Source organism: Hydra viridissima, unplaced genomic scaffold (assembly GCF_058129835.1).
Source record: "Hydra viridissima isolate aposymbiotic clone 2 unplaced genomic scaffold, HvirCarnegie_v1 scaffold_9, whole genome shotgun sequence".
Classification (NCBI taxonomy): domain Eukaryota; kingdom Metazoa; phylum Cnidaria; class Hydrozoa; order Anthoathecata; family Hydridae; genus Hydra; species Hydra viridissima.
Genome location: NW_028324308.1, coordinates 15940443 through 15964101, shown reverse-complemented (window position 1 = coordinate 15964101; position 23659 = coordinate 15940443). Strand labels below are relative to the sequence as shown.

Here is a 23659-nt window from a genome sequence, read left to right as displayed (position 1 = left end):
TTTAATAAATAGATAAGCTTGTGCAAGAAGTACTAAAGACAATCATCACACACGTTTTTGTTTGCCAAAAGGGTGAATTGGTGCAGGTTTTTGTTGTTGCACAAAATGGTTTGTTTCATTCTATTAGAAAAATGTTTGTTCTAAATATAAAAGCTACTTAGCAAAAAATCACGATAAGTAAAGCTCATGCAGATTTTAAGATTTGCCAGAGGAGATTTCTTTAAAACGTACCTAGATTCATTAATCCTTACACAAAGACGCTGTTTAAACCTGTATTTTTTGCGTTTGTGTTATGTAACTAAGTATACTGTAAAACCACCATTTACTTCCTTTTGAGTTAGTTAAGTATTCGTAAAAATCATCAAAAGAATAAAAATGTTCAGCTACTAAATTTTAAATAAGAATTTGTAAAGCGTTTGACATATTTGAAATTTTTGAATTAGCAATAAATTAAGTTTTTAGTACTAAAGTCTTTGGATAAGCTTTTTCACTGATTAAAACAAAAGTCCTCTAACTTAATAAAAGTTCTTACTTGACGACAATCCCCAAAAATATCTTCTTTTATTTATGTTATCAAGTGACAAACAGTTTTCTGATTAAGTTAGTTGTATTGCGCCATTATTTGAATTAAATTTTATGAATTTTCTTTTCTTAATTTTTTTTAATGCTTTAGAGAAAAACCGAAAGATAAAAATGAATGTTTAAAAATAAATTTTAGCTTAAAAAAAATCAAATGATTTAAATTCGAATTTATTGCTTCAAAAGGAAAGGAACGTAGGAATCTTCCAAACATAAAATCGAATGTTGATCTGGAAATCGAATATTAATAAGAAAATTTGCGTAAAAAACGTGTAAAACGTAAAAAAAAAAACGCAAAGACTTCTTAAGAGTCTTTGTGTTTGAAATCGAGAATTCCATATTAAGACCGGTTCAAAGTTAATCAAAGCATTCGGAGCTTTGAATCAAACCATTCAGTTCTATGAATCTTTAACAATTAAAAAGCCAGTGCTGCGAAACTAACAGTAAAACCCATTAAAGAATCTCATGAACTCAAAAAAAGCTTCAGAAACATTCATGAAAAACATAAATCGAAAGCAACATCTGAAATTTCTCAGTTTGGGCTTAAATTGCTTCAATCCTAGTTTTTTAATTGGTTTATTGCAAGGTAAATTCCGCAAAGAATTGTCTTGACTTCACTTTTTAAGATACAAATACAAAGATGGTAAAAAAGTTTACTGAAGTCAGCTAAAAACAAAAATTACCTAGAAAAATTCTGTAGTAAAAAATTTTGTGATAAAGGCAATAAGTAAAGATGCTTGATATATGAGCACATTAAATGATGGCAATATCATGATGAACAAAAGTTCTAATCTATTAGAAAATCCCTCTTATTCGCAGTGCCCTCGATCCACTGTACTCCACTTTCCCTGTTATACAAAGTAAATACAGTGTCAGACAATATATAAAGCATACTTTGCAATTTATTTAGTTATTTGCGATTCGAATATTTAAATAAAAGGTTTCTTAATGCTATTTGCTTCGTGTTGAAGATACTAATAGTAAAATTCCAACGGATCTTCAACAATTTCTAACTATGACACATTTCCAGCTCAACACATTCAAACAAAAACCAAGGATATGTCCGAAGAAACCAGGCTTTAATTTAATTTGTTATGGGTGGGGCCGGTGAATCGTTTGACTTACTGTGCCCCTTTAATGATCTAAGATCAAACTCATGTATTTTTAACAAATGAGTCATGAAAATGAATTTATTTTTAGCAAATGAGTCATGAAAATGAATTTATTTGTTTCAGGCTGAGATATTGTGTTATTATTACCTTTTTTACTAATACTTTTAACAAATTTTAAATATGAATATAATAGATTAAAATATATTTAGAGTAGCGTTAATTTCATGAAGTAACAGAGAATTTTCTAACTAAATACTGTTTCATTATGGCTTTATAATATTTTATTTGTATATTACTTAAAAAAAAAAGTTGGGTTTGTTTTTTCGCAAAGTTTAATATTGCGATGGAGAATATAACTAAATTTGTAAGTAATCCTGCAAAAGATAAATGTGTTATAATCAGTTGGTCTATTTTGTGCATCGTGGGTATTTGGTCTGCATCAGAAACCAAGACCTCGAATTTGAAAATCTGCTCCAATTGTATCATGTATAACGTAAACATACGATTCGTTTGTAACGAAGGTTTTCTTTTTTTTCAGATGAGAGTGGTTTTACAATATTTTATTTGTATATTATTTTGAAAAAATAATTAAAGAAATAACTGTATCATACTTTAATTACAGCCAATGATTATTCTTTATATGTTTTATTTATTTTAGTCAACATGGTCAGAAACCAAAAACAGATTTACTATGATATTGGTAACACAAGTTCTGAAAACATAAATGAGGTAATGCATATGGTGATTATGAAAAGGTAAAGCATTTCTGCTGTAAGCAAACATAGTAAAATTGCATTTTCAAGTTTATGTTGGTATATGGGAAAAGCTAAGCATTATGGTCTTAATGAATAAATTACTCACCAAGCTGCAAATGCTAACAGGTTTTTTACTAATGAAGAAGAAATATTGTTCAAAGATTGCATAGTGAAGGCCTCCAGGATACATTATAAACTTGCTCGCACTCATTTTAAAAAAATCAACTTATGATTTTGCTGACCATAAAAGTAAAATTATTTCACGATCATGGAAAAAAAACTTGACTGCTGGAGAAGATTGCTTGTATGTTTTTATGAATAGATTTAAAGAGGCCAGAAGCAGCCAGTTTGTCACATGCAACAAGTTTTATTAAAACATGTGTTGTAGAGTTTTTTAAAAATCTAGAAGAAATTCTTAGAAAAATGATTTTAATCTTAATGTCAATTACAATGCAAATGAGACAGGTTTTTGTACAGTACAAAAAGTAGGGATTATAAAATTCACGTCCACTACTTATTCGGAGACAGAGAATCTTTCTAGCTGCTGGCATTAAACCATATGCTCTTTTAAGGCTTCCCCTTCTACATCGAAACTTCATAATCGAATCTTCTTCTTTCTGAAGATCCTTTTCTAGTTCAATTTTCATCCTCTTTTTTTCCATTAGCGATGATTCTTAGGTAAACTTCAACTGCCGAATTCCCTTCTTTTTATCAAAAAAAATTACCGTTTATCAAGTTAATTTCTAGTTTCAATGAGTCTTGAGCCTTTTTTTCTCTCTATAATTTTTTAACTTTTCTTAATAGCTTTAGTATAATAGCTTTTTTTCTCGAAGATTGTAAACTCGAATCTTCAGCCTTTAATGTGGTCACTTGAGATTCATCGGCTGCTAAATCAACTTCGATAGACTAGAAGTTATAGTTTTTTAAAAAGCATAAAGTCATAGTAAACGACAGAGTCATACTCGGAGAAAGACTGATTGTCAGTTGCAAGGTAAATCATGAATTCCATGTCACCACAAAGTTGAGTCTCTTTGTTGTTTATCACAGATTCTTTCTGGCTTTTAGAGCCCTTTTTCTTTTCCTGTGACCTGAAAATAATTTTATACATTTGTTAACATTGATTTAACTTCGGATACCTTTGTTTGCATCATATAAATTTGACATGAAGTGGCATAGCTTTACTACATCGCATCGTAACATGCATTACTTAACTAAGTTACCAGTGCCAACTACTTTTAGTTTATCTCTGCCTCTTCAACATTGTCCTCTTTGGCAGCTTCTTCTGCCTTAACTCTTTTGATCCCGACAAATTTCGATGTACTCATCTTTATGGTTGGACAACAGGTGACCACTCAGGGTCGATGTTGATCCAGAAGTTATCTTCAGGTCCTTCTTGCAGATGTTGCACACACCATTAGCTTTATCTCCCCTGCACTCTATCAGGAAGTACTGACAAACCAGCTAGCGATGGCTCTCGGACATATTTATTCGATGTTTTACAATGTTAAAAATCGTGTTAAATAATGTACACTAAGTCATAAGATTTTCAAATTCATTAAATATATTATAAACAAATTTATACGGTTTACATAACCGTAAAAATTTTGTTAATAAATTTTTACAGCTTTCCTAATAGTTTAATTTTTTTTCGAAGTTTATAGAATTTCTACATTTTTTAATTTAAAAATCGTCGCCAAAACGACGGCTTTCAAAGTTGAACGAAAAGTATACGAATTTGAAAACCTTAATTCGATTGTTTGATTTCTAGTTTCTTGGTTATATGCTTAATTGAACTGTTCACGTGTGTGCTAATGAAAAGTAGAAGAAGGTGAGGAGAAATGGACAGTTGGTTGAAATGAACCACTCACATTAAAATTGAAACTTAGACCGAAATATTTTGGAGCTATACAAATGCAACATACTTTTAGAGTTTCAGCAATCGTGAAGCTACAAAGCGCAAATACGCGCCAAATTTCAACACTAGAAAACGTTGCTTTGTACAAGCGATATCGAAGTGTTAAGAAAACTAGCTAATTAACTATATTATTATGTAAATATATTTCAATAAAATATCTAATCTACGTATACTTTAATTGTTTTCGAAATAGTTAACCACATGATGGTCCGTTTCTTCCTTTACTATGACAATACCTCCCGACTTCACTGTGGGCCAGTAGGTGGACAAAATGAGGAAATATTTATTTGTCTAACTTCTACAACTTCCTTAATTTTAGTTTCCTTACATTTTAAGCGATATTCATTCTTAGTTCATTTATATTATATCCCTTAGTTATGTTGATTCGGAGCATTTGAATATTGCAATTAAAAATATATAGTTTTATATAAATAGTTTTAATGAGACCAATGTTGTGTGATATTTCATTTACATCTTTTTTGTCAAGAAACTAAATCGCCACAAAGGTCATTTTAGCGTATTCAGTGGTAAGACAAAGCATATTGATACATGAATTTGTCATTTGTATGTTATCCTGGTATAATTTTGAAGATATTAGAAACAATTATCCTAATAAAATTTAAAATACGTCTTATCAGAAATGACATGAACAGAGATTAAAATGAGAAGAACTGTTAATCATTTCCAGATAGCCTCATCGGATTTGACTGGATTTCACAACAACAATTAAAAGGTGTCTATTTGGAGAAATCCGATGCCATCATTGACAGCCTACAGCAGAATCCTAAGATTTGTATATAAGAAAAAATCCATGAATCTGTGCTCAAAGAAGATTAGCACATTAAATGTGAGATAGAAGGCTTGGATATGATTGTACTAGATTTTTGTGGATCTCAAATTAAAGTGAAGTGCATCATTAAACTAACAATGATTTATGGCAAGATTTAAACTATATTATATGGAGCAGTAAAATTTTCCCAATATTGTTCAGTGTTTGTTGTCTTTCCAAAAAATATGAATAATCTTGATATACTCAATAAAGAGTATACTTACAGATAGTTCAAATATGGTCTCTCAAATATGGTTTCTCAAGTCTCCATGCCTGGATAAAATTTTTTGAGATAACTTTTCACATTTCGTAAGATCTAAGAAAGAAAATGAAAAGAAACTTTTAACTAAAGTAGCATTCGGTCTAACTTTGTGGGACTTTTTGTTGATTTCCCCAAAAGTGGTGGTTCTGGAATAAGCCACAATGGCAATACTTCAAGGTGTGCTTTTGTAGAATTTAAACAAAAGCTGAATTTCTTGGTATTGATCAAAATGTTACATTTTACAGACTTTACATTGTCTTGGTAACACTATCTTCAGAATATGAAAGTATCTCAAATTCAAGGATTATTATTTTGACATTGTTAGACTATATGTTTCACTTTATTTTGCCCGGTTCAATCTGTGTACAAAACGTATTTCTTCAAATACAATTAGTGGTTACATTTTACATAAGAGAAACATTGGTGTTTATGCAACCGTTAGAAAGCCGATGATGACGACAAGAATTAAGCTCACAAGACTAAGGTAGCGTAAATTGAGAATAACTTGATTTATAGAAAAGTGGAAGCAATTTTATGTAATAAAAGTAATTTTAAAGAAATAAATATAAAAAGCAAAGTTGTCGTTAAAAGATTTAAATAAAAAGAGTTTCATGATTGCATCATCCTACTCTAACCCACTGTATTCATAAAAGTAACAATGATAAATTCGATATATTCATAAAAATGACGATGATAAATACGCTGCATTCATAAAAGTAAGGATGATAAACCCACTGTATTCATAAAAGTAAGGATGATAAACCCTATTATCATCACTAGTTCTATGATGTATTCATAGAAGTAGCGAAGATAAATCCGCTGAATTCATAAAATTAACGATGTATTGCGTTTTGTTTGTACTCAAATAGAAGTGTCTGGCCATATTGTTCATACATCGAATACAAATATAAAAAATAAATAATTACTCATCGCGAAGTTTCTGATGATTTTTGAACGCCTACATAAGTATCGGTTCACGGAAGGTGAGGAAATGACCCTACCTTCTTTTTTTTATGGCTCATTGTACTTCAAATAAAATAAACTTTACATGTAATGTTTACATAAAATTCACGGTAGGTGTTTAATTGTACCAATGTTAACAAGATAACAAAATTATGATTTTTATTGAGTTTCATGATAGCAAAATTATACCATAACTTAACCTTTTAAATACAAAGGAATAGTTAAATGTTTGTTTCTCAGCGTCTTTATAACCTTTAGAGATTGATAACTGCGAGATTATTTTATTTTTATTGGAAGAGTATGTTTAATAAAGAAACCGTAAACATCAACTTGAGATGTAAAACACATTTTGTTAAACTAAAGTTTTTTTTGGAATTGACTCAAATCATCTATCCGCGCTTTTATCCCCATGGTTACCAACATTACAAAAATAGAAACAAAACAAAAAATTTAAGCATTCTTTTAAAAATTTCTATGATCTATGTAATCTCATTCGAATAATTAAGTACAGCGGTGCATACTTTTTTACTGACTTCAACAAATTTGTCGATTTGAACCGAGAAACCGTTCCAACCAGCATGGTTTCAAAAGACGTGGTTTTCAAAATTTTCATAGTTATTTATGGTCAACAAAGTTTCAGTCAAGATAATTTAAGATAATTTAAGATAATTTAAGACAACTTAAGATTATTCAAGATAACTTAAGATAATTTAAGATAACTTTTTATTGCTTTAACTTTTCAACTATTTGTGTTTGAAAACTCAAAAAACCGGACTTCATTTGGTGGAAAACCACGCTGTTTTGAATTTAATTTTAGTTTTATCTTATCAGTTTTAAACATGAAAACTTTTCATTTTCTTTTATATAATTCAACAATCGATAGCTGTTGGTATATTAGTCGTATTTATTATACGACTTATATACCAACAACTTTACTTAATTTTAAATCAAATTTTTTATAAATGAGCTGGAGAACAGAATGAATTGAAAAATGTTATATTTATGTCATGTTTATCTCATAACTATGTTATATTTTTTCCTTTTACATCATTATTCAAAATTAATTTTTTTACATATTATTTATTTTTACTCAAAAGATTAGCTTTACTAAATTTTTTTAGTTGATTTTTATTTGTGCTTAACTTCAACTTCAACTTTTTTACTGCTTCAAATTTTTACTTTTTTTTTTTTTTTTTTTTTTTTTATTATTTTTTGTAATCTGATTTTTGTTTTTTCATTTTTTAATCAGTGTTATTTTTTTAAATGCTCTACAAAGTTGAAAAATTAAATACAAGAATTGAATTAAACCCATTCAGAAAAAGCAGCCATACGAAATTAAGTAACCTTACAGTATTTCGCAGTGCCTATCTTTTTTTCTTCTAAAGCTTCGTTATTAATTACGTCAGAAAGGGGTGTCTCTGACTCAAGTTGCAGATGTTAAAATTTTGTTATTAATAAAAGTCCGAAACCTGTGCTACGTCAAAAGTATTTAAGCATTCTTTTAAAAACCTCTTTGTCGTTCGAATAATTAAGGACAGTACATTTTTTAAGCATCAGTGTATCAGTAGTTTTGTATGTACGATACCATCAACGACACGTATATACGATATGTACGTATGTACCATCAACGATATTTTGAAGTTGGTATAAGAAAAAATCAGTCCTTTTGAAACAAATGCCAAAAAAATGTCGGACAAAATCTGTCCTCTTGATACTTTTAGAATTTGGCATTGTAGAACGGACCGTACGGGAAAAACATCTACTTCTAGATACTTCTTGGTGTGCAATAAAGTAGTCGGTGTTCGGACGGATTTTGCGTCTCGAAAGCTAAACTTAAATCCCAGCGAAGAATATTAAATATTTTAAATCAAATTTAGAATCTTGTTCATTGAACAACATTAGAAATTACTTAAATCCGCATTCTGCAATTTTTTAATCAAGCTGTTCAAGAACTTTGAGGCATCGATTCGAAAAGCTTAATTAATTTGTCTTACCCATACTTTTTTATCTTTGGGTTAAAGCTCTCTAAACCGATCCTTTTTGTTAGTATAAGTTTCTTCTCTAACTTAAAAAGTAAGCTCCTCATAAATTAAGTGTTTCGCGCTTAAGCAAGTGGATAATGTGCGGTTCATCCACGTTTCTGCGCATCAGTCTTTCGACAGGGTATTTCATACTCGTAGGTTGCGCCTTTGTTGTACACGGTGTCTGTGTTAACTTCTGCAAACCTTCAAGAACTCGAGAAGACGGCAGCGGTAGATATCTCTGTCTTCATCAAGAGTATGTTACATTTTTTGATGGCTTCATCAAAAGTATGTTACATTTTTTTAAATTTATTTCAGATGAGTTGTTTGCCATGTTGATGATGCGTTGTTGACCTTCGAATCAGAAATAAAAATCTAAAAACTAAAACAGGTGGATTTATGTCAAGAGCGGATCCGCTTAACAAACAGTGTCTCTTTTAAGTCTGCTCTTTACTTATAAAGTTTTTTGCTACCAATTTTCACATCTATTACCGATTTATGTTGATTGTAATTGTTTAGTTAAAGAATAACTAATAACAACACTAAAATTGATTTTAATTTAAAGAACGTTTGAATTCTTAATTAAGATTTAGAAGTTTACAAACTAATTTTTAAATCAATTTTTATCTGCCAGATGCAGATAAAATATGATTGGCAAAAATTTCTAAATCAATATTTATTAGCTTATTATTTTGGCACTTAGAGATTCAAATGGCAAAAAAGTGAAAAAACACATTCAAAGTTTAAAAGTTAAAACAGCTGATCCGCTTGTTTTAAAAGCAAGAACGCTGATTGGTCGATACGTAGATCCTCTTGTAACCACACGATACTGTGGTTAATCAAAACTGCGGAGAATCTGGACCAGTATCAGTAGCTTATATTATTAGCTTATTATTTTGGCACTTAGAGATTCAAATGGCAAAAAAGTGAAAAAACACATTCAAAGTTTAAAAGTTAAAACAGCTGATCCGCTTGTTTTAAAAGCAAGAACGCTGATTGGTCGATACGTAGATCCTCTTGTAACCACACGATACTGTGGTTAATCAAAACTGCGGAGAATCTGGACCAGTATCAGTAGCTTATATTATTAGCTTATTATTTTGGCACTTAGAGATTCAAATGGCAAAAAAGTGAAAAAACACATTCAAAGTTTAAAAGTTAAAACAGCTGATCCGCTTGTTTTTAAAGCAAGAACGCTGATTGGTTGATACGTAGATCCTCTTGTAACCACACGATACTGTGGTTAATCAAAACTGCGGAGAATCTGGACCATCATGAGACAAGCTGGAAATCCAAGCTGTTTTAAATTTGACTTTAGTTTTGGCTAATCATTTTAAATATGAAAGCTTTTCATTTCTTTTCATGTAATTCAACACTGGACATGTATATACCAACAGCTGTCCTTCTGAACGGAAGATATCTTTAACTATTTCTCAAAATTAGTTTTGTTGCTCTTAGCTTCAGTTTTTCATTTCTTAAAACAAATATAAGGGCTTTAATATATTCTCTCACCCCAACAACGTTTGCTTATCAATTATTATGCTAACCGCAAAGTTACAAAATCGATGGTTTTTATGTTTCATAAGTGGTATATTTTATTTCACTTTAAATCAAATTTTTTATAAATCAACTGGAGAATGGAATGAATTGAAAAATGTTACATTTATGTCATATTTATCTTATATCTAAGCTATGTTTTTTTTTTTCACATGGTTAGTCAACATTAAATACATTATTTATTTTTACTAAAAATGTTAGCTTTATTAAATTTAATTAGTAGATTTTTATTTGTGCTTAACTTCAAATTAAACTTTTTCACAATTTCATATTTTTACTTATTTCAAATTTTTACTTATCTTTTTTTTTTTTTTTTTTTATATAATCTGATTGTTGTTTTTTCATTTTTTAGTCAGTTTTATTTTTTTCAAAAACTCTACAAAGTTGCAAGATTAAATACAAGAATTGAATTAAACCCATTCAGAAAAAGCAGCCATAAGGAATTAAGTAACCTTACAGTATTTGACAATGATTATCTTTTTCTTTCGTCAAAAAATGTGTTCTAAATTTCCTCAGAAAGAAGTGTCTCTTCAAATATCTCTGGAATATATTTTTCAATTATCTCTGGAATATTTTTTTGTCAGCTTATGAATATTTCATAAAATATCAATACAAAAAAAAACTTTTCTTTTGCCATGTGTAATAAGAATATTTTATAGATGCTTTAATCTTCTCCTATAAGATTCGGAAATAATAAGTAATTAATAGATATTTTCTAGCTATCATACAAACGATAAAAAGTGATTTAAAATAGACGTGAAAAAAATTTGCGCTGAATTTTTAAGAATTATTTAGTTGTTAAAATTAAATATATGATAATCATTAAAACAACCGCGGGATCATCCAGCGGGATATGATTTCTATGAGTACTCTTCAATGGTTAAATTTTTACTTCAAATTTTCCACTGTAAAGTCGTATTAAGAGAGCGCAAACGGATGAACCAATCGAAGTATAGGACTATTCCGTCTGTATATATCACGCTAAAATATACATACGGTAAAGAATGCATAGGAGAATGCATTCTTAATTCCTTCGTAAGCTGATGTTATTAAATAGCATATAGCTTTCAATGCGTGCGTTCACAGTTCATTTCGAATGGATATTCTATTTAGATCGGTGGCGGTTTGTCCGAGTCCTTATTTTGATATTTCGTTTTGCATATACTTTTTAAGTGAATGACATAACAATAGATTATTGCATCGCTCCAATAAGCTAACGCCAAAGCGATATTTAAGATCAACTTAGAGTTCTTGTCGATGACAACACCAAACAGATCATTTAACGAAAGTATAAAGTGTGGTACGGCGGTAAAGAATATGTAGGCTGATACAATCAGTATCGGCAACATGAACCCTTTTAGAAACTTTTTTCTGCTTTGTTTGAGCGATTTGTTTTTCGACATATTTTGCGATAGCTTTAGCGCATAACCGTAAACTAACATAGATAGTACCACTATAATAACATCGAAGAAAATATGAATAACTACCCGCTGCTTTTTTACAAAATAACCTTTTGCGATACCAAAAGCTGCACTGAAGATCCACGTTCCAATTAAACAATACTTGGTTTTTACCTTCGACCAAACTAAATAGTACCTGAGGTTCAATTTAACAATTAGAAAGCGGTTAATGATTAGCAAAACAGTCGTCGAGTAATAGACAACAAAAAGAACTCTTGCCGTCGCAATCAGCCAATATGGGGTTTGTTTTTCTGCAAAGCTTAATACCCCGATGGAGAAGGTAATTAAAGCTGTAAGTAATTCTGAAAAAGATAAATGTGTTATAATCAGTTGGTCTATTTTGTGCATCATTGGTTTTTTGGTGAGCATCAGAAAAGCAAGACCACGAATGTGTAAAGCTGCTCCAATTGCATAACATATAACGTAAACATACGATTCGTTTGTAACGAAGGTTTTCTTTTTTTCGGATGAGAACGCGTTAATAAAGCTTGTTTGATTGTCGAGCATCTTGATTGACAGAATAAATGACAAAGTTTTAAAAACACGAACGTTAAATTATCAAAACGGATATACGAGTTGAAATCCGGACACTTAAACAGATAGTAACAACATTTAGATCGCCAATGCGGTGTTTTAATCAGAGATTGAGCGATAGCATTACTGAACGATACCCTTGTCTTCAGTTTCTTTTACAATTTTCACATTTTTTTTTTTACTATTGTAGAAATCAATAAAATAATAACGTTTGAACTTATGAGTTTAATTTACTTCACTAATTTGCTTACCTCAAAAACTGTTGGATGTAACGCTGATTATACATGATATGAAATCTAGGCTGAAAAATATCAAATTAAAATGAACAAAAACATATATTTTTATGATAATATAAAGTTTAAATATTTTATGAAAGTTAATTACTAAATAAGATAATCTTTTGAATTTTTTAATAATTAAAATTTGGCGTTGTCTGTTGGCGATTGCATGTATCAACCATAATTTACAAAAGTTTACAAACCGATATTAATTAACGTTTTATATAGGCTTCATCTTAAATTTCTTGTTCGCTAAAGCTACATAATTAGCTCGGTGATTCATACGCATGATAACAGCCTTAAAAAGAAAATCTTGCAAACAGCAATGTTCGGTATTTTTAAATCTGAACAAGCGAGGAGATTTTAGAGACTTAAAGATTAGTGTGTCTAGTTTACAATTGAATATTATGTTTTTACGCATTTAGTGCAAGTTTTTTACCGTCACATTTGATTTTGCTAGTTAGTATATTCAGATGGATCATTTATAGTCATTTTAAAAAATAAACTCGTATGTAAATAAATGAATAAACAAATAGGGTAAGGTTGCTCGAGCACAGGCATCAAACACATATTTCTTAACATTTTTTGTTAACTCCTGCGCATAGATCGTGCACCCATGTTTTACATTTCAACCACTGAACCATATTTTCCTTTCAATCTTCTGAACGAAGACAACAGAACCAATCACCTATGTCTGTATTTGTATTGCCTTTCTTCTTTTTAATCTTTTTTGTTAATTCCTTTTTAGTTATTGCATCTTTCTTTCTCTTGATTGCATTTTTTTACATTTTCTTTATTCACATTTGACATTTTTTCGACTGCATGAGTTACGTTTGTACGGCTTCTCTTTATTATATTTGTAATCGCACATAACATATCTAACTGTTGTTTTATTTGGTTTGAAGTTGAAGGTCGTGTGATAAGATCCGCAGTTGCTTCTTCTACTTGGGTTTCTTGTATTGTTTCGTGGGCAGGAGGAGTATCATTATTCATAACTTGATTTGCATTTGTGCGCAAATACTTTTCAGTCATTGAATCTTCCATTGGAGCGCAAAAATTTTCATCCTGAAATTCATGTCTGTTGCATGGCCAAACACCTGTAGTTTTAAAGTCATTCAAAGCAATATCCATACAAATAGATTTTGAGTATGCAATCCCCAACAGTTCTGACACAGTAATTTGTTTAATTGTGTTGCTGGGATCTGTTTTTTGCCAAATAGATGACGCTTCACTATAATTGGCTTTGAGAGATTTGAAAAAGGATTTGTCCAAAGGTTGGAAAAGTTAGCATAATAATGCATACTCACAAGATAGATTGATAGCTTCGACATTTTTTGTATGCGTGGAGCGCCCATTCAAAAGAAGCAGTAATTTCTTTTCGTTACTTTTCCTCCAACTTGATATGTTTAATGAAATGTTTTAACCAATCAACAAAAAAGCCTCTGATATCATCCATCCGTTTTTAGAAAATCTAAACACGGTACCCGGTGGTGCTCCTTTTTTTTAAGCAATTTTTCATTCGTGCACTTTTAAATATTACCATAGGCGGCAGGAATTTGTTCGCTGCATCCTTAGAATATATACATGCAGTGATCAAACCCCCTCTCACCACTTGTAATTGCCCTAACTTGATACTTGTCTTTTTGAGCAATTATCTTAGATAGTTTATCAAAGAATCAATAAACTAATTCTTTATTAAAAGCTTTAAGCCTGGCCATTGATATTGCCACTGGAGCACGTAAGGATAAGCAAGGATTATCTTTCATAAATTTATAGTACCACTTCTTTCCTGCAATTTCTTTTTCTCTGTTAAAGCGGTGAGGTAAGTTTTCTTAGATCAGCTGCAGTTTTCTTAGATCAGCTGCAAGCCCAAAAAAGTTTGCTTCTAACTTGAGTGCGTGTTCAACCAACTCCTGTTCCCTCAAACCCTTGGGCATTCCAAATTTTAATTCTTATTTAAATTCCAAGTAAATGAAAACCGTGTTTTAAGAAAAATTTAAACAAAAATTGAAAAAAAAAGCTGCGCGAAAACCAATAAGGGATCTGCAGATGAGAAATACTGCCCTTCATAGCTTTCAACAATTCGTAATAAAAGAGCAATCTTGACTAATTAATACATAAGCTTGTATAAGAAGTATTAAAGACAATTATTACGCACGTTTTTGTTTACCAAAATGGCGAATTCGTGCAGATTTATTTTGTTGTAGAACAAAAAACAAAAAAAAAATTCTACGCTGTCAGTAAAATGTTTGTACAATGTATAAAAACTTCACATTAAAAAATCACAGTAAAAAGGTTCATGCTGATTTTAAATTTTACCAAAGCAAATTTATTTAAAACGTAGACTTGACTGTAATACAAAGTCGCTCTTTTTCATCAACACAAAAAATGAACACAAAAAATACAGATTTTTTGTGTTTGTGTTTGTGTTTGTGAAATCTTTGTATAGCTAAAACTACAATTTACTTCCTTTCGAGTTAGTTAAGTAAAAGTTAACAAAAGAATCAATAAAGGTTTTCTGCTACTAAATTTTAAATAAGAATTTGTAAAGCGTTTGACATATTTGAAATTTTTGAATTAACAATAAATTAAGTTTTTAGTACTAAAGTCTTTGAATAAGCTTTTTCACTGGTTATAACAAAAGTAATTTAACAAAAGTTCTTACTTAGCGACAATCCCCCAAAATACTTTTTTTATTACTATTATTATCAAGTGACAAACAGTTTTCTGATTAAGTTAGTTGGATTGCGCCATTACTTAAATTAAATTTTATGAATTTTCTTTTTTTATTATTTTGTTGCATTGGAAAAAAACCAAAAAATAAGCATGAATGTCAAAAAGTAAATTTAAGCTAAAAAAATTCGAAAAATTTGAATTCGAATTTATTACTTCAATAGGAAAAGAATGTAGTAACCTTCAAGACATAAAATCGAATGTGGATAAGAAAATCTAGATAGAAAACGTTAAATGGAAGAACCTTATTTAGACCGGTTATTAAAGAAGAACCTTATGAAGACCGGTTCAAGTTAATCAAAGCATTTGGAGCTTAAGTGATGCCATTCAGCTCCATGAGTTTTCAGCAATTAAAAAGCCAGTGTTACAAAGCTGACAGAAAAAACCCATCAATGAATCTCGCGAACTCAGAAAAGCTTTAGAAACATTAATGAAAAACATAAATCGAAAGCAACGTCTGAAATTTCTCAGTTTGGGCTTAAGTTGCTTCAATCCTAGTTTTATGATTGGTTTATTGCAAGCCAAAGTCCGCAAAGAATTGTCTTGACTTCACTTTTCAAGATACAAATACAAGGGCGGTAAGAAAATTTAGCTTAAGCCTGTTTGGGCTCACATCGCTTCCTAGTATTTAAATTGAAAGTAATATTGAAGGCATTAAGTTTTGCGACGAACTATAGAATCTGATTTTTATCCTAAGTACAAGCGTAATAAAACCGTATCCAGTCCTTTTAGCAGCTGAAAAGGCATCATAAACTGTTTAAGAAAATGATTTGAAACATGGGGCCCCGAAATTATTACTCACCTAGAATCCCGCAAAAGCCTGGAACGGCCCTGACTCTGTCCATTTGATATAGATTTGTTAATTAAATTAATTAACAAGAACGAACTTCTTTGCAAGCAGAGGGTTTTATGAGACTGATGATTAAAGTAAAGCAAAGCATTTCGAAGATTTACGAAAACATTTATTTGCAATTAAAAATTCGACGTAAAATATGTCGTAAACTTCAAAGAATAGTTAATATTCAGAGGAGGGGAAAAACAAAGTTGTATCAATGTTATCAATTGGTATCAATTGGTAGTGGAGGGAATATTTCTTTTCTCTTAAGCTTAAAACATTTTTAAAAATAAAAGATCACTAAAAATAAAGTCATGCAGAAGATGCAGAATGGTTTCTACCATCTATATTATTTTTAATGAAAGAATTTTTAATCAATAAGAAAACTAGCTCAACTCTCAAAAAACTTGATTAACATGAATTTTAATAAATACTTACAAATAAAATCGGAAAGAAGTGTTTTTTTTTTATTTGGTTTCTAAAAAAAAAAGAAACCTAGAAGTTTCATAAAAAAATAACACGCTAAAAGCTTCAACCATTGAAGAAAACAACCTCTAGAATTAGCCTTTACAAAAGCTTAGTACAAACCATGCATTAAAAGACATCCACTCTGCATGTATATTGTAACCGTATCGTTCGAATAAATATTACCACGCTGGCTTAATGGGCTAAAATCCTGTCTTTTAGCAGAAACATATTCTATATGCTTCCATATACTTATACTGCGCGACTTTGAAAATCTCAACTCTAAATAAACGTTACGCATATTTTAAAAAAAGGCAATTGAGCTGAAGATTTTCTGAATTAGTTATAAATAAATAATGATTTTTATTTCTTTTACTATTAACATTTTAATGATATATTTTTAGAAGCTTCGGTCAATGATATATTAAAAATAACTAGATGTCTAACTTCCGCGTCTTTTTTGAAGCAAAAATCGGCCATTATGGAGGGCAAATTTAACAAATCAAAAGCTTCGTATTTGTTTTGTTTTGATAAATAGCGTAAAGATTTTGCCCCCCCCCCCCCCCATAATGGCCGATTTTTGCTTCACTTTTTCTTATGCCGATTTACGGCAGTGAGACATCTAGTTATTCTTAATATATCATTGGATATAAACGTAGGTGAAACATAACTGAGACAAGTACGGATGCTTGTTTCTTAATGTATCTTCGGCTTCGGTAAACAATTTTGCTTGTGATATTTTCTTTGAAAACATTTATTTAGAGCGCTTGTATATGTAACAGGATGGTTTTCATTAACTAAATGAGCTTAAAACACGATGAATTAAATCCAAGTAGAAAAAATCGAGAAGCTTAAAGCAAGAAATCACTAAAAGGGTTTCTAGATATATATCCACCGTAACATGACGATGGATAGACGCCTGGATTGATGTGTAGAGAATAAACATCGCAGAAGTACCGAAGTTGTTTGGAGATCTATAAAAAACCGCAGATGTAGCATAAGGAAAAATGCTTTTAGAGATCATAACCATTATGTCATTTGCTGACCACTAACAGTAAGTAATACTTTTGCATGAAACGCAAGGAACGTTTACCCGAAGGCTAATGATTTGGGAAGAATTTTTTATAAAATCCCCACATGAAACCTTCTTTCTTTTGTGATCATCTCTTTAAAAAAAAACATGGATAGAAAAAAAAAAAGGTTTTTTTGAGTGAATTCTTTTAGATGTGTTGAAGTTCCCCTTTTTGCCCACTTACCATCGCCACCAAACCTTCAGAAGTTTCCTTCATGATTTTTTTTTTTTTGTATCAATGATAATTGTAATTGATATAAAATACATCAACGATGAAAATAAAAATAAAAAATCCTTAAAACCAGTAAAAAATATTTGATCTTTTTTTTTTTTTAATTGTTATTTTACCAGTACAAACTTTAAAAGTTTTAGCAAAAAATGGAATTAAATTTATTTGTTAGTTAATTTTTAAAAAAATGAGTTTGCTAACGATTGCTGAAAAAAATCTTTTATGTATAAATTAATTTCTTAATTTAAAACAATTCAAATTTAAATTTCATTTAAAAAAATATCTCATAAAAGTGACAGACTTAGTTTGTATGTAGATTAGTTCCCAGTACTTTGACGCAGTCTTCGTTGCAGTCGCTCTTTAAAGTAGTGCGGTAAGCATATATTCCGTAGGTTGCGACAGCGTGATAATAGATGTCAGCAGCGTGAAGGCATTTATCCATTTCGTTACTTATGGTAAACCAGTTAACAACCATTTTAAATATTTCCTGGGTTGCAGTCCACAATCGCTTGACTTCATCGGTTTTTGTTTGGTTAGCTGTTGCTTGTCCCCAACCATTTTTAACTTTTTCAAACTTTTCTTTCATTTTATCCCACAAACTCTCTTTTACAAGATCTCTTCTTCTTCGAAATTTATTGTCATTTTTTCTTTTGCATATGTTTTTCATTCCCGTTTTAAAACGAAGATCACACTCAACCTGACTCCAGCCATGTTTAATACCCTATAAAAAAAAGAAAGTCAATGGAAATACAACTGTTCGTATTATTGTAAGGCGGTATTTTTATTTTCTGTATTCAGCGTTTTGTTAAAAGTTTAGTGAATTTTCTGTATTCAGCGTTTTGTTAAAAGATGAATTTAAGGTTATGGAATTGGATGTTAGTGGCTCGTAGGTAAGGAAGATTGGGTGTGTAAGGGTGTAATGATACCTCCTGCTTCTGTGTAATGGTAGCACTCTGACTTATCAATGTTATGCGCGTATTTTTCTTTGCGCGCAATATTTCTTCTTCTAATTCTAAAAGTAACAAACTTTTTCCTTTGGATACTGTTATCATCAATAATGATTTCTTAACTTTAGATTATAAAAAACAATTATTTCTTTTTATTTTTTTTTTATTTCTTATTGTCTTTTATCTCATATATCGAATTATAAATCTCCCTACCCCTGTATATGTCCCCAATGACTGTAATTTGTCTTCCCCAGTTTTAATATTTTCGAAGCCTCCTCATAACCTGACTCTTAAACACTCTTCTCGTTTTGTTTTTAGTTTTTTATATTGGTTCTATTGTTTTGGGTGTTGGAGTCTTCATTTTCGCTTGTTAATGTGTAAAATATAAATGATTAATTTTGGGCTAGATTGTTAATCATGGCATCTTGTTTAGATTTCCAATTAGAATTAGTTTCCTAATTAGAATTAGTATAGTTTATTGTATTGTATTTATAAGTATACATTACGATTATTATTTATTACACCAAATCTATTTATTTAAACCATACGTGTATTGTGTATGTTACACATTATTATATGCTATATTAAAAGAAAACTTAAAAAAAAAATTATTATAGTATTTAAATTAGAGGCCAGTTAGCACTCCCGTGCTTGCGTGTATGTGTTGTATCGAGTTATAATAAAAATGTAGCTACTTACGCATCTATAGCATACATCATGTGTCATGCATGCTGGTGTAAACATCTCCTTGTATGGAAGTGGTAGGTGGAAAGGAGTGCTGCAGCCGTTTAAAAATTCTTCCACCAAACATTTGGTATCTGCACTTTCTGCAGTCACCATGACTACTGAAGCCAACAAGAAATACTTTAAAAACATTGTTGCGCAGCAATGGACTATTTAGAAAATCATTAGTTGTAATGGACAGGTTTTCTGCCATATTTAAATTTTTTGTTTAAAGTAACAGCTGTGCAAGCTGATCACTTATTGCAAGAATTATTTGCATAAAACGCAGGAGTTGCTTAATCAGCTTTGTGTCTCGAGCCTAAAAGCTTTAAACTCTAAAAGAGAATTTGTTCACAATAGTGAACACATTTTCGCGCTTCCTTGCCAATCAAAGATTTTCAAATTTTCGTAAACTGAAAAGTTGTTACTTGTAATGATAAAGCTGATTTAAAGTCATTTTAGTAGGTAATGAGTGCTCAAAGATAAAACTACAAAAATACAATACACAGGAGAGTTCTATGTAATAACTAAATAATTTGAAAAAAGGGAAAATTAAGGATGGAAAATTAGGAAACAGAGCATGAACGCATTATTAGAAGCTTTTATAAGAAACAAAAAAAAAAGAAATCATCCTCCATCTAGTCTACCGACAAGTACGAGATAAAATATTCATGACGTCAAAGTGTTCTGTTTATTAATTCATTTAATGAGGAACAAAAAATTAAGTTTGCTATAGGGTATACATCCTTAAAAAAAATTTTTTCCAAATAAAATTTTTTTAGTTTTTTTTACAGCTAAACATAAGTTAAATGTGTTAAATATAAAATTATTTCATCGTTTCTTCTCATAAAAATATTCCTAATGAATTGAATGGAAAAGTAGATTTTCATTTAATTGTAAATGTAATATAAAAGTTAATTTCTTTTATTTTCTCAGCCACAACTAAAGACAGTAAAATAATTAGGCTTGAGGATTTTTATCGAGTTTGGTCTGTTGATTGAAAAGAAATGGCAAATTTTGTTATTCTCCACTAAGGCGTACATAACTCAATCAACTTGTAAAATTTTGAAGATATGATTATTTAAGCTTCAGGACATCTTCCGGTCACATGATCCAGATACTCTTGATTTCGCCTCATGCTACAAATTAAAATGAATTTCGATTCAGTTGACTTATAATGATTTAAAATATTTCTTTGTGATGGCTGGAGATGAAGAAACGAAAAAATGTTTTAAACCGTTAGGAACCTTTTGTAAATGGTAGACATTAAATTATTCATTTGTAAAGACATTAATTTGAATTGATCTATTTTCTCTAAAATTTATCTTCTGTTCTTTTTCACAACCCCATGATGTTTTAATGATGGGAGTACAAACGTTTTAACCTTTAAAACCTTCATTTACAGAAATCTTCGCTCCGCTCATAATTTTTTTTTTTAAAAAAGAAATTTTGTTGAATTTCTAAAAGAAAAGACAGGAAGGAAAAGATTGTAAAAATCACATATAGCTAGTTCAAAGGGTAAGTCTTTAAAAGAAACAAATTAATGGAGATAACTGAAATGCAAAAATGACTCGTTTTTAATGCAAAATTTAAAAATTATTACAATTCATTATAATTTATTACAATTTATTACAATTTATTACAATTCATTACAAACTTAAGCAAAAAAAAAACTTTTTAAATATTTAACAAATTAAAACAGTATTTAAATATTTCTGTGTTTTAATCTTTATAAGAGTAGTTAAATTTTGGTTTAAAATATTTCAATATTGTTCTGTAAATAGATGGCATGAAAAAACATTTCTTTAATCATCCTGCTTCCAGCATAAAATATTTTAAGTGAGAAAAATACATACCATCAACAGCAATTATTATAAATTGTTTTATGTTGAACTGACGTCATTAAATTGAATGAAAAGAATTTTATTCGTTTATTTAAAACTTTCCTTTATAAGAAGTTCCAAAAACCGTCAAATTTGCTTCAAAAAATATATATATAATATATAATTGCGGAGCATGATTGTCAAAGCAAATCAATAAAATTAAGTTTACAAAAGCAAATAAACATAATTGCTGAATGCATACAAAATAAGTAGAAATGTACGAAAAATATATAAAAAACTTGGTTATATTTTGATAATATGGGATTGTTGTTGTTCTTTGTACACAGTTGGTTTCAATATTCGATTAATTGTTATGAAAAAATGGTCAAACAGATATTCTTATGGACGGCCCCAAGGTGCATTTCAACAGCATTTGAAAGATCTGTTATGGAAATCAAAGACTGCAAGGTTTTTCATGAACCGTACTCCAGAAGCTACCATTTTGGACCTGAGCGACAAAGTCCTCGATATTTGAATCAACCGGTTCAACAAAACTCCTCATACAAAGAAATAGAGAAACTGCTCACAAAAGAATACGACGGAACAGATTATATATTTTCAAAGGACATGGCTTACGCAGTTGAAAACAACTTCGACATACTTCTAAATAAAAGTCTTCGTCATTTTCAACATACGTTTCTGATAAGACATCCTCGAAAAAGTATACCCAGTCTTTATAAGGCTTCTGTTAATTTCGAACTGACTGGCTGGACATATTTTGATCGTACAGAAGCTGGATTCAAACAAATGTACGATTTATACAATTTTGTGAAAGAAAAAACTGGTCAAAATCCAATTATCATCAACGCTGACGACTTACAAGCTGATCCCGCGCGGACTATGGAAAGTTAGTGAATTGCTTCTAATATGTGATTAATTAATTTTTAGCCATTTTTAAGCTATTAAATAAAGAATTCTTTAACAGAAAACTCAATTTTGCATACAGTTTTTACACCTTAATTTTGTTTTTTGTTCAAGTAGTTTTATGCACCTTTTTATAAACATACGGATGTATACACACACGCTTAAACATGCCCATAATTATGTGCAGATTGATAGTTATATAGAATTGCGTTTACATTTTATCTAGAGTACTGCAGTGAAACTGGTCTTCCTTACAATGAAAGTATTCTTCATTGGGAACCTGCTGCTAATCCGGATTGGAGCGTTTGGAATGGCTGGCATGAAAATGCATTAAAAAGTACCGGGTTTGAAGTGCGTAGCCGAAAATCGTTAGCCGTCTTTGAAGATCTCGAAGAGTATCCCGCCGAAGTAAAAGAAAGCATAGCTGAAAGTATGCCATATTACTTAGCTCTGCAAAAACATAAAATATGCATTTAGCTATTTATTTGCCTTTAGTATTTATTGCAGTATTAGTAAATTAATAAAATTTTTAGAAAGATGACGATAACAAATATATATTGATCGATAACTTAATCAACTCTGTTTTGCTTAAACTTTTGATAAATGTTTAAATTAATTCAGTGTTTTGCCTATAAAAGTCACGTCAAAAAGTTGAGTTGCCACTCATTGTTGAGTTGCATATTACATACACTAGAATGTGGCATCACATCAACAAAAACTTCGGCTCAAAAAAAGAAACATTAGAAAAACTGACAGCAAAAGCTGCGACAAAATCCAACAATTTCAACTTTTTTAAAAGCGAAAAAATGATTTTAAGACTTACAGCACTGGAAGGGTTTATCTGTAGGGGAGACCGGGGCTTTTTGGCTACAGTTTTAGTTTTTGAGCTCTGTGCATTTCTGGGTGAACTTTTTTGAGGATGCCAAATTGCAGTTCAAAAGAATATGAATTTGGCAAGCATGTTCAAGTGTCAAACATTAAAAAATCATATGTTTGGTGGCCCAAAAAGGGCCTCCGAAAAAGAAAAAAGTATGTACCAATTTACCCCGGGCCGGAGTAAATTACCTATACTCTCAGGGTAAGTTGGCACACCATATAAAAAGAGACAAGTTTAGCAACGTTTAGCATATATTTCAAGCGCATCTTTTTTATGAAAACTATTGGTAATTTTTATCCAACAATATTTTTTGGCATTAACTTTTATTGCCCTTAAGTCGATCGAATAGACTTTCTTTCTATAAAAATAGCATTAACAGCATTTTTTGTAACATTTTTAGAATTTACAGGCCTGTCTGCTTTTTCTTACAATTTCGCATGTCTGTAGATCTGTAGTGTTATATAACTTAAGTGAATTTACGGCTAATGTGAAAAGTTGTAAGTTGGCACATGTTGCCAAATATCCCCGCGATCATTGTGCAAACTAACCCCAAAAGCTTTTTGCTCACAAAATGTGACTGGTTCGAGTGAACCATACAACACCTACATCAATTCGAGTTTACTTGTAGCTAATGCTATTGCTTTTTAAAATTGAAAAAGCAATATAGTTATAAAAATTAAAAAATTGAAAAAGCAATATAGTTACAAAAATTATAAAAAAGCACAAAAATCGCTATAACTTCTATACGCATGCACTTATAGCCCTG

The 23659-nt window shown here is 30.3% G+C and overlaps 2 protein-coding genes across 2 annotated transcripts; one reads left to right on the top strand and one right to left on the bottom strand.

Moving 5' to 3' along the window:
- Positions 1 to 17802: 17802 nt before the first annotated feature.
- Positions 17803 to 19475, bottom strand: LOC149884279 (conodipine-P1-like). The gene is made up of 2 exons (XM_090096773.1): positions 19246 to 19475; positions 17803 to 18320 (listed from the first exon to the last, which is right to left on the bottom strand). Exons 1-2 carry the CDS (start codon positions 19420 to 19422, stop codon positions 17901 to 17903), a joined length of 597 nt encoding a protein of 198 aa, XP_089952899.1. The 5' UTR covers positions 19423 to 19475; the 3' UTR covers positions 17803 to 17900.
- Positions 19476 to 20608: 1133 nt separating this feature from the next.
- Positions 20609 to 22589, top strand: LOC145185444 (uncharacterized). Its single transcript, XM_090098343.1, has 3 exons — positions 20609 to 20787; positions 21440 to 21999; positions 22243 to 22589. The coding sequence occupies exons 2-3, from the start codon at positions 21474 to 21476 to the stop codon at positions 22491 to 22493; spliced, it is 777 nt and encodes a 258-aa protein (XP_089954469.1). The 5' UTR covers positions 20609 to 20787; positions 21440 to 21473; the 3' UTR covers positions 22494 to 22589.
- The last annotated feature ends 1070 nt before the right edge of the window (positions 22590 to 23659 follow it).

Bases quoted from the DNA above. Each gene is read 5' to 3' on its own strand.
- LOC149884279 (XM_090096773.1), bottom strand. From the start codon at position 19,422: ATGTTTTTAAAGTATTTCTTGTTGGCTTCAGTAGTCATGGTGACTGCA. The intron at 18,321-19,245 runs GTAAGTAGCTAC...TTTTTTTTATAG, and splicing joins ATGATGTATGCTATAGATGC to GGTATTAAACATGGCTGGAG.
- LOC145185444 (XM_090098343.1), top strand. From the start codon at position 21,474: ATGGTCAAACAGATATTCTTATGGACGGCCCCAAGGTGCATTTCAACA. The intron at 22,000-22,242 runs GTTAGTGAATTG...CATTTTATCTAG, and splicing joins TCCCGCGCGGACTATGGAAA to AGTACTGCAGTGAAACTGGT.